This window comes from Pecten maximus, chromosome 5 (assembly GCF_902652985.1).
Source record: "Pecten maximus chromosome 5, xPecMax1.1, whole genome shotgun sequence".
Classification (NCBI taxonomy): Eukaryota; Metazoa; Mollusca; class Bivalvia; order Pectinida; family Pectinidae; genus Pecten; species Pecten maximus.
Genome location: NC_047019.1, coordinates 44,650,747 through 44,662,729, shown reverse-complemented (window position 1 = coordinate 44,662,729; position 11,983 = coordinate 44,650,747). Strand labels below are relative to the sequence as shown.

Below are 11,983 nucleotides of genomic sequence, written 5' to 3'. Positions count from 1 at the left end.
AATTTTCACTCAAACCAATGTTATATAGAAGCCTCTCATTCGATATTATCGTGTCACTCACTCAAATAAAGGCTTAAGACAAGGTTTTTATGGGAAAGTATTTTCCTGATCAAGTCCGGATTCTAGACTGTCCAATAAAGGCAATGTAAAACTGAACGGACATCTTTAGACAAAATGTGTTTTGTGTAATTTGACAATTTCCCGATATCTTATTCCTTGCCCACCTTAAAAGAGACATTTGAACCAATGACTGGTTCAAAGATCTGAACAGATTTGTTCGTGTCGTGACTGGTCCATAGAACCAAAAACAGTTTAGTAGTTTGTGCAGTGGCTTCAAGAATAGTCGATACCGACTTTCCTTTTAAATATAAACTGCTGATTCAGCCTAATCGGCAAAAGCCGCATGTTTATTGGTTAATCCATAATTCCAATTGTTGAATTGTATAGACATTGGTTGCCGATGCCGTTTTAGTTGATACTAGGATATATATCACGTGTATCTCTGATCAAAATGATAAGAAAATTGACACTTCTATCTGTATCTCTGTATATATGATTTTGGCTTCTGACATTGTTCTGTTTCATGTAACGCTGCAATCGTATTACTTTGCACATACGTATCCACGCGTAACCAATGACGCTTCTGAGGAGCCGTCAGCGTGATGGAGCGAGAATTCAACTATAACCCTATCGCAGAATGCTAAAGAACATCGATAGCAATCATATATGGCTTTTGTCAATCACAGGAGAAAGCGGTGATGGCGGAGTTAACGTGTAGAATAAATGTCTTGTTCAATGTATCTGCGAAATAGTTTATTACTTCAAATTAGATTAGCGATCTCTGTAACATATGACTGGTCCGGGGAAAGTCATGAAAACACTGCATGCGATGCACTAAATATATCACGTTCATATGATTTCGAAGTTAAAGAGATACGTGGCTGTGTTGTGGATACAGTGCAGCGTTCAAATTTAACATGGTTATATAATGTCTATTGCTGAAATCCTCTGTCGCTCCAATCCACTGTCGCTCCGATCCACTGTCGCTTCGATCCACTGTCGCTCCGATCCCCTGTCGCTCTGTCGAACCAATCCACTATCGCCGCTCCAATCCTCTGTCGCTTTAATCCACTGTCTTTCCGATCCTCTGTCGCTCCGATCCTCTGTCGCTCCGATCCTCTGTCGCTCCGATCCACTGTCGCTACGATCCACTGTCACTCTGTCGCTCCGATCCTCTGTCGCTCCAATCCACTGTCGCTTTTTATCCACTGTCGCTTTAATCCACTGTCGCTCTGTCGCTCCGATCCTCTGTCGCTCCGATCCACTGTCGCTACGATCCACTGTCACTCTGTCGCTCCGATCCTCTGTCGCTCCAATCCACTGTCGCTTTAATCCACTGTCGCTCTGTCGCTCCGATCTTCTGTCGCTCCGATCCACTGTCGCTACGATCCACTGTCACTCCAATCCACTGTCACTCCAATCAACTGTCGCTCCAATCCACTGTCGCTTCAATCCTCTGTCGCTCCAATCCACTGTCGCTCTGTCGCTCCTATCCTCTGTCACTCCAATCCACTGTCACTCCAATCCACTGTCACTCCAATCCACTGTCACTCCGATCCTCTGTCGCTCCAATCCACTGTCGCTCCGATCCACTGTCGCTCCGATCCCCTGTCGCTCTGTCACTCTGATCCTCTTTCGCTCTGTCGAACCAATCTACTGTCGCCGCTCCAATCCTCTGTCGCTTTAATCCACTGTCACTCCAATCCACAGTCACTCCAATCCACTGTCACTACGATCCTCTGTCACTCCAATCAACTGTCGCTCCAATCCACTGTCGCTCCGATCCTCTGTCACTCCAATCCACTGTCACTCCAATCTACTGTCGCTCCGATCCTCTGTCACTCCAATCCACTGCCACACCAATCCACTATCGTTCCAATCCACTGTCTCTCCAATACACTGTCACTCCGATCCTCTGTCGCTCCGATCCACTGTCGCTCCAATCCACTGTCACTCCGATCCTCTGTCGCTCCGATCCTCTGTCGCTCCAATCCACTGTCACTCCCATCCACTGTCGCTCCAATCCTCTGTCGCTCCGATCCTCTGTCACTCCGATCCTCTGTCGCTCCAATCTCTTGTCGCTCCGATCCACTGTCGCTCCGATCCCCTGTCGCTCTGTCGAACCAATCTACTGTCGCCGCTCCAGTCCTCTGTCGTTTTAATCCACTGTCACTCCAATCGACTGTCACTACGATTCTCTGTCACTCCAATCAACTGTCGCTCTAATCCACTGTCGCTTCAATCCACTGTCGCTCCGATCCTCTGTCGCTCCAATCCACTGTCGCTCCGATCCCCTGTCGCTCCAATCCAATGTCGCTCCAATCCACTGTCCCTCCGATCCTCTGTCACTCCAATCCACTGTCGCTTTGTCGCTCCAATCAACTGTCACTCCAATCCACTGTCGCTGTGTCGCTCCAATCCTCTGTCACTCCAATCCTCTGTCACCTCAATCCTCTGTCGCTCCAATCCCGTATCGCTCCAATCCAATGTCGCTCTAAGCCAATGTCGCTCCAATCAATTGTCACTCCAATCAACTGTCGCTCCGATCCTCTGTTGCTCCAATCCACATTTGCTCCAATCCACTGTCGCTCCAATCCACTGTCACTCCAATCCACTGTCGCTCCGATCCTCTGTCGCTCCAATCCACTGTCGCTCCGATCCTCTGTCGCTCCAATCCTCTGTCACTCCAATCCACTGTCGTTCCGATCCTCTGTCACTCCAATCCACTGTCGCTTTGTCGCTCCAATCAACTGTCACTCCAATCCACTGTCGCTGTGTCGCTCCAATCAACTGTCGCTCCGATCCACTGTCGCTCTGTCACTCCAATCCATTATCGCTTTGTCACTCCAATCCACTGTCACTACGATTCTCTGTCACTCCAATCCTCTGTCGCTCCAATCCCCTATCACTCCAATCCAATGTCGCTCCAATCCAATGTCGCTCTAATCCAATGTCGCTCTAAGCCACTGTCGATTCAATCCACTGTTGCTCCAATCCACTGTCGCTCCAATCCACTGTCGCTATGTCGCTCCAATCCACTTTCGCTCCGATCCCCTGTCGCTCCCATCCACTGTCGCTCCGATCCCCTGTCGCTCCAATCCACTGTCGCTCCGATCCTCTCGCTTCAATCCACTGTCGCTTTGTCGCTCCAATCCACTGTCGCTCCGATCCTCTCGCTTCAATCCACTGTCGCTTTGTCGCTCCAATCCACTGTCGCTCCGATCCTCTGTCGGTCCAATCCACTGTCGCTCGGATCCTCTGTCGCTCCGATCCTCTGTCGCTCCGATCCACTGTCGCTGTATCGCTCCGATCCTCTGTAATTCCGATCCTCTGTCGCTCCAATCCACTGTCGCTTCAATCCACTGTCACTCCAATCCTCTGTCATTCCGATCCACTGTCGCTCCAATCCACTGTCGCTCCAATCCCGTGTCGCTCTAATCCAATGTCGCTCTAAGCCATTGTTGCTTCAATCCACTGTCGCTCTGTCGCTCCAATCCCCTGTCGCTCCAATCCCCTGTCGCTCTAATCCAATGTCGCTCTAAGCCACTGTTGCTTCAATCCACTGTCGCTCTGTCGCTCCAATCCACTGTCGCTCCGATCCACTGTCGCTCAAATCCACTGTCGCTCCGATCCACTGTCGCTCCAATCCACTGTCGCTCCGACCTTCTCGCTCCATTCCACTGTCGCTTTGTCGCTCCAATCAACTGTCGCTCCAATCAACTGTCACTCCAATCCACTGTCACTCCGATCTACTGTCGCTCCGATCCTCTGTCACTCCAATCCACTGTCGCTCTGTCGCTCCGATCCTCTGTCGGTCCAATCCACTGTTGCTCCGATCCTCTGTCGCTCCGATCCTCTGTTGCTCCGATCCTCTGTCGCTCCGATCCTCTGTCGCTCCGATCCTCTGTCGCTTCGATCCTCTGTCGCTCCAATCCACTGTCGCTCCGTTCCACTGTCGCTCCAATCCACTGTCGCTCCGATCCACTGTCGCTCCGATCTTTTCGTTCCAATCCACTGTCGCTTTATCGCTCCAATCAACTGTCGCTCCAATCCACTGTCACTCCGATCTACTGTCGCTCCGATCCTCTGTCACTCCAATCCACTGTCGCTCTGTCGCTCCGATCCTCTGTCGGTCCAATCCACTGTCGCTCGGATCCTCTGTCGCTCCGATCCTCTGTCGCTCCGATCCTCTGTCGCTCCGATCCTCTGTCGGTCCGATCCACTGTCGCTCCGATCCTCTGTCGCTCCGATCCTCTGTCGCTCCGATCCTCTGTCACTCTGTCGGTCCAATCCACTGTCGCTCCGATCCTCTGTCGCTCCGATCCTCTGTCGCTCCGATCCTCTGTCGCTCCGATCCTCTGTCGCTCCGATCCACTGTCGCTGTATCGCTTCGATCCTCTGTCACTCCGATGCTCTGTCGCTCCAATCCTCTGTCACTCCAATCCAATGTCACTCCAATCCACTGTCGGTCCAATCCACTGTCGCTCTGTCGGTCCAATCCACTGTCACTCCGATCCACTGTCGCTGTATCGCTCCGATCCTCTGTCTCTCCGATCCTCTGTCACTCCGATCCTCTGTCGCTCCAATCCTCTGTCGCTCCAATCCACTGTCGCTCTGTCACTCCAATCCTGCCTATATCACCGATACAGCTCCATAGAATTATCTTACCCTTTTCTAATGACCTTTTCCAAGACAGAGCAGCGGTTGTAATTTGTCATTTTGTTCAAGGACAAGAGGGTATAAATTAATTAGCTCGACCAGCATATATCTTGTCATAAATTAAACCGGTCTATTTCCATCAAGTATGCTACATTATGTGAGTTCAGGTTTTATGACGGATGTCAACCAATGGTTTTAGAAAACTAAGACTGACAACAAGAATTGTTTTTGTACGACCACGCTCCGTGTCATTTTCCCGGAGAACCTGTTACCTAATCGATTTTGCTCGTGAATTTAATTGCCCTCCCTCTGTGAACACATGGTACCTTAAGTCAACTAACTAGTCTACTATTGTACATCTCGACTGCACTGTTATATGTGTGACACTTATGATATAAAAGCCAAGGTCAATGTAATCTATAGCAATGATTGATATTAAACCGGCTGCAAAACTAGCTCTGTATCAATGCTGGAGAAGTCTTCATGTTGACAATGATTCCACAGCATTGAGTTAAGTACCCGGAAATGCTATCATTAGTTCTATTTGTATTCTTATTAGACGCAATGCATTTAAATATGACCGAATTTATATTGAGCGTATGGATATGTTTTCTCATATCTTGAAAAATTACAAAGTATTAATGAAACTGTTTCCGCACTTTACCAATGGCGCATTTCGAGATATCGATTCTATTGTGGTCCATGAAAATGTCCATGAAAATGTCCACTCCATGACGGACCATATTCTGCTTAGACTTTAATTCGTTCAGTCTTCTAGTGATAAATGATGGATGCAAGTACCTAATCTCGTTGAAACAAGCAATTCTAGGGTTTGTATGGGCGAGCATCAGGTTTAGTCTTGAGATAATGTCATCAACTTGTCCGTAGGTCAAAGTGCATTTACGAGATCAACTCGGTTACCATCATTTGGAATCGACAAATAGAACTTTCTTAACGAGTACATTTGATATTAAAAAAAAAACAATTGGTAATCGGACAACCTGAACGCTGCTTACTTCTCACAAGCAGATAGATAGTTTGTGTTGTTTTCGACATTAGTATTGTTTGCACATAATCTCCACACCTAGAAAGTAGGAGTGAATGTCGTTCATTTCAATTGTCAGTATATCAGTATTTTTCAGCCAATCATCATTAAGATACACCAATTAATCATATCTCAATGTTTTTGTGTGTTTCGATTATGGTACGTTAGGACTAGCTGCCTGGCGTAGTGCAAATTTATAGGTCTCTCCAAAAGGAAGCTGATGCTGTTATTGGCAAATGTCTTTAACTATCTCCACAAATAAAGCAATGTTTATAAAATATGAAAAAAAAACTAATGGCACAAAGTCACAGACAGGAATCATGACCTCGAGATAGCTTCTCTGTAGTTATAATGGTGTACACAATGTCCTTCCGCTTCTCACTCGATCCATAGGGTATACTTTTATCTTCCAACTAGCCGATATCCATCGATTTCTGCCAGGACAATATACCCAACTCAACACAAGAAAGTTCTCTACGTCGTTTCTTACATCAGTATGTTCCCTAGAGACGCGCTTATATTGCCAAGAAGCAATCCAAGAGACTTCATTGAAAATAGACCCCCCAAAAAGGAGGATACCATACTGAGTCACCCTATTGCATTCAACTTGTACAGGATATGAAATAGAACGAATTCTGTTTCTCGTAAGCGGACCGAACTCGTGTTTTAGCAGGGCCGAATATTAGACTATGCGCATGCTTAACAATTGAAAGCAATACTTCTAAGGCAGTATGTATAACTCTTTGTAAGAATGTGGTCCAATGATACTGTATTATTATCAAACAAGATTTCAAACCAGATATTTATTTGACAGCAAATAATTCAAATGCTTGAATAGTTTTTAATTTGCTTGTGATGAAATATGTCATATATCATTTCACTGTATATGATATCTGTATGACCTCCAAATTCCGTATTGACCTCCAACTTCCATATTGACCTCCAACTTCCATATTGACCTCCAACTTCCGTATTGCAAAACATTAGGCGTTTAATATATTCACTTTGAAAAATTGACCACGTGAGACTTACCACCCGAGTATAAGATATTTTCTGGTAATGTCTAACGGCATACTATCTCAACAAAACTGTAATATAGATGGTTATATGACTATGAACCTAACACTAAGACCAACATAAATCCCTTCCATTAATAAGGAGAAAAGCTAAAAAAGGAATAACATTGTATTGGTTATGTTGTTAAAAGGTTCAAGGTCCTTCCAACAGCCAGGGAAGTAAAAGAACGTGTGTCCATCCATATCAACTATAGCAACAAATTACCGAAAGGAAGTACAGATTGGACAGAAAATCCGAAGAAAGATACGAAAGGAGTAAAGATCTCAAGACAGATAGGAAAGGAGTAAAGATCCCAAAACAGATAGGAAAGGAGTAAAGATCCAAAAACAGATACGAAAGGAGTAAAGATCTCAAGACAGATAGGAAATGAGTAAAGATCTCAAGACAGATACGAAAGGAGTAAAGATCTCAAGACAGATAGGAAATGAGTAAAGATCTCAAGACAGATAGGAAAGGAGTAAAGATCCCAAAACAGATAGGAAAGGAGTAAAGATCCAAAGACAGATAGTAAAGGAGGAAAGATCCCAAGACAGAAAGGAAAGGAGTAAGGATCACATGAAAGATACGAGAGGAGTAAAGATCCCATGATAGATACGAGAGGTGTTAAGATCCCATGATATATACGAGAGGAGTTAAGATCCCATGATAGATACGAGAGGAGTTAAGATGACATGATAGATACGAGAGGAGTGAAGATCCCATGATATATACGAGAGGAGTTAAGATCCCATGATAGATACGAGAGGTAAGATCTAATGATAGATACGAGAGGAGTAAAGATCCCAAGACAGATACGAAAGGAGTAAAGATCCCATGATAGATACGAAAGGAGTTAAGATCACATGATAGATACGAGAGGAGTAAAGATCCCATGATAGATACGAGAGGAATTAAGATCCCATGATAGATACGAGAGGAGTTAAGATCCCATGATAGATACGAGAGGAGTTAAGATCCCAAGACAGATACGAGAGGAGTAAAGATCCCATGATAGATACGAGAGGAGTTAAGATCCCATGATAGATACGAGAGGAGTTAAGATCCCATGTTATATACGAGAGGAGTAAAGATCCCATGATAGATACGAGAGGAGTTAAGATCCCATGATAGATACGAGAGGAGTTAAGATCCCAAGACAGATACGAGAGGAGTTAAGATCCCAAGACAGATACGAGAGGAGTAAAGATCCCATGATAGATACGAAAGGAGTTAAGATCACATGATAGATACGAGAGGAGTAAAGATCCCATGATAGATACCAGAGGAGTTAAGATCCCATGATAGCTACGAGAGGAGTTAAGATCTCATGATATATACGAGAGGAGTAAAGATCCCGTGATAGATACGAAAGGAGTTAAGATCACATGATAGATACGAGAGGAGTAAAGATCCCATGATAGATACGAGAGGAGTTAAGATCCCATGATAGATACGAGAGGAGTTAAGATCCCATGATAGATACGAGAGGAGTAAAGATCCCATGATAGATACGAGAGGAGTTAAGATCCCATGATATATACGAGAGGAGTTAAGATCACATGATAGATACGAGAGGAGTAAATATCCCATGATAGATACGAGAGGAGTTAAGATCCCATGATAGATACGAGAGGAGTTAAGATCCCATGATAGATACGAGAGGAGTTAAGATCCCAAGACAGATACGAGAGGAGTTAAGATCCCAAGACAGATACGAGAGGAGTAAAGATCCCATGATAGATACGAGAGGAGTTAAGATCCCATGATAGATACGAGAGGAGTTAAGATCCCATGATAGATACGAGAGGAGTTAAGATCCCATGATAGATACGAGAGGAGTTAAGATCCCATGATAGATACGAGAGGAGTAAAGATCACATGATAGATACGAGAGGAGTTAAGATCCCATGTTATATACGAGAGGAGTAAAGATCCCATGATAGATACGAGAGGAGTTAAGATCCCATGATAGATACGAGAGGAGTTAAGATCCCATGTTATATACGAGAGGAGTTAAGATCCCATGATAGATACGAGAGGAGTTAAGATCCCATGATAGATACGAGAGGAGTAAAGATCCCATGATAGATACGAAAGGAGCTAAGATCCCATGATAGATACGAGAGGAGTAAAGATCACATGAGAGATACGAGAGGAGTAAAGATCCCATGATAGATACGAGAGGAAGTAAGATCATATGATAGATACGAAAGGAGTAAAGACCCATGATAGAAACGAAGGGAGTTAAGATCTTAAGACAGATACAAAATGAAAAGAAAACGGAAAGAGAAGATAAAGATTTCAAGACTGATACGCAAGGAGTTAAGATCTCAAGACATATAGGAAAGAGAAGATAAATATTCCAAGACAGATCGGAAAGGAGTAGATAAAGATAGATTCAAGTCCCTTAATGACCCCTTAATAGAGAAGAAAAGTAGTCACTTTTGGCCAAACTCCACTATTAACAGGTGAGGTGTTACGTTGGGTGCATCATCATCTCAAGGGCACAAACATACGACAACCAGCATATACCCGCCGTCGCATGCGTATGGAGGCCAAAAGGAACGTTAATGGCTGCAAATCTAAAAAGAAAACATAGCACGTATGTGTATTTGTGAACACAATTGCCCGACGTTTCCAACTGATCCAAGGACTACTTGAATGATATAACTGATCACAAATGCAAATTTTCTTCTTTTTTTCTTTTCATTAAAACATTTAATTATCAGTAGGACGTCTTTAATTGTCAGTAGGACGTCATCATCATCATCATCATCATCATCATCATCATCATCATCATCATCATCAATAGTCATCATCATCATCCTCATCCGCAATAATCATCCTCGTCCTCACCACCACCACCATCATCATCATCATCATCATCATCATCAATCATCATCAAACATCAATCGTCATCATCATCAACCTCCTCCTCCTCCTCCTCCTCCTCATCATCATCATCATCATCATCATCATCATTCAATCACCATCATCATCACCATCATGATTCACCATCAATAAAACTCACAATTTTATCATCATCAGCAGAGGATGTTTACCTTTCTAAGAAAGGATTTGAGCGTTCTCCATATGCCAAGAACAAAAGAGCAATCAAACAAAAAACACTTGACTGACACTCAACAATGTAAAAAATACACAAGGAGACTTCACTGATCCATTCCCTTTTGGAATAATGTATCCTGGGATAGAGCAAGCCATTGTGACTGCGACAGGGAAATAGCTCTCTAAAATTCTTAAGTTGGCCTATTAAAGTAGAGATCCTACACCAAACAGCGGTATTTGGTGGACACGTTCAATTTTAAGGTTTTCAGTCTTGTATATGACCGTTTATTGATTTCAATTGGTTTTGTTGGCGGTAATACCCACGATTGGTCATCATTTATTGATCGGTATATCTCACGTGCTTATATATGTTAATCATTTGGAAAATGTCATATATCATATGTCTCATGTGTGTACTTACATGTGTTAATTAGCGGATGTATATTGTGCTGTTCTAATCAGTGTGTCATATTGGCATGTAGTAATCAGTGTTTTATGCTGTAATAAATCCCACTGTTATCCCGGGACATTGCTGCCCGTGCTGACAGCATTCGTCCGCCGATATAGCCGCCGTCTAAACGCACACAATTACATTACACTGTATATCACTCTGTGATGTGTGGCTGATTGTCAGGGAGTGTACTCCGTCGTTTGATGAGTGCGTCTGGGCCGACTATCATTCCAACCTTCTATGACTCATTAATGAATTCAATAAGTAAACGTATATCCACGAATGCATTGTCATATATTTCCTTTCCGATTTGATTGTGTCATACCGATATTAATTTTGAACGTCATAATGTTACACTAACTGTACATGCGGATATTAGTGGAGATTGATGTTTAGACCTAGTAGCGTGATTATTGTATATAAAGTAGGCAATGTCTGGATATAATGATACCAAATAGCCAAGGCGCTGGAAATAACCAATGTTTCCCGCCACGACCTGAGAATTATACCCCTTACCAAACACCGGTTTAGACCACAAGGCTGACGTAACACTAGTGTGACAAATCGCCATGTAGGCATATACAACATATAGGTCAGTCGTAATGAATCGATAAAGGTATTTAAAATGAAATGAAATCAAATTAGATTCATCATAAAGGAAACTCGTATATTTTTATGTTTTAAATGTTTCTTAAGATAGATGTAAGCTGTATATATGTAAGCTGAAACACTTTGACATTCTAGTTCGTTATTCTACACGTTTGGTTAGACTTTAGTTTGCCATACCAACATGTAATGACTAAATAATCACGCACCGCGAGGTTAAGTTACCTTGCTCACGCTATTCGGTTCGTTTGACGTATAGTATTTTAATCAAGCATATCATGTTTGAAAGATTTGTCTGGTTTAAATATACAAATATCTTTCCTGTCAATTCCCGAGCCAAGAACAATACTTCTAAATTAAAGAATATTAACATAGAAATACATTCATGATATTTCATATTTGAACAGTTGTTGTATCCGATCAACGTCATACATAAATAATGATCTCTGAAAATACAGGTTGTCTTTTTTTTTTTTATTAGAGGTTAGTAATGAATGAATATTTTCACTTTAATTCCATCAAACCAAACGATACTCCACACTATCTCTAGTATAGAAAACTCTACCTATACAATGGTACTACATTTATGTATACAACAGGAACAGAGACCTAGAACCGAGGCACACAAAGATTACGGATACAATGTAAGGTCAATGTATACACCAGGAACAGAGACATAGAACCGAGACACACAAAGATTACGGATACAATATAAGGTCAATGATACAATGTAAGGTCAATGTATGCAACAGGAACAGAGACATAGAACCGAGACACACAAAGATTACGGAAACAATGTAAGGTCAATGTATGCAACAGGAACAGAGACATAGAACCGAGACACACAAAGATTACGGATACAATGTAAGGTCAATGTATTACGGATACAATGTAAGGTCAATGTATTCAACAGGAACAGAGACATAGAACCGAGACACACAAAGATGTACGGATACAATGTAAGGTCAATGTATACAACAGGAACAGAGACATAGAACCGAGACACACAAAGATTACGGATACAATGTAAGGTCAATGTA

At 42.9% G+C, this 11,983-nt stretch overlaps 1 protein-coding gene across 1 annotated transcript; it reads right to left on the bottom strand.

Annotated features, from left to right (window-relative positions):
• Positions 1 to 3,809: 3,809 nt before the first annotated feature.
• On the bottom strand, positions 3,810 to 10,908 carry LOC117328474. The gene is made up of 3 exons (XM_033886007.1): positions 10,789 to 10,908; positions 4,154 to 4,490; positions 3,810 to 4,057 (listed from the first exon to the last, which is right to left on the bottom strand). Exons 1-3 carry the CDS (start codon positions 10,906 to 10,908, stop codon positions 3,810 to 3,812), a joined length of 705 nt encoding a protein of 234 aa, XP_033741898.1.
• Between the last annotated feature and the right edge of the window lie 1,075 nt (positions 10,909 to 11,983).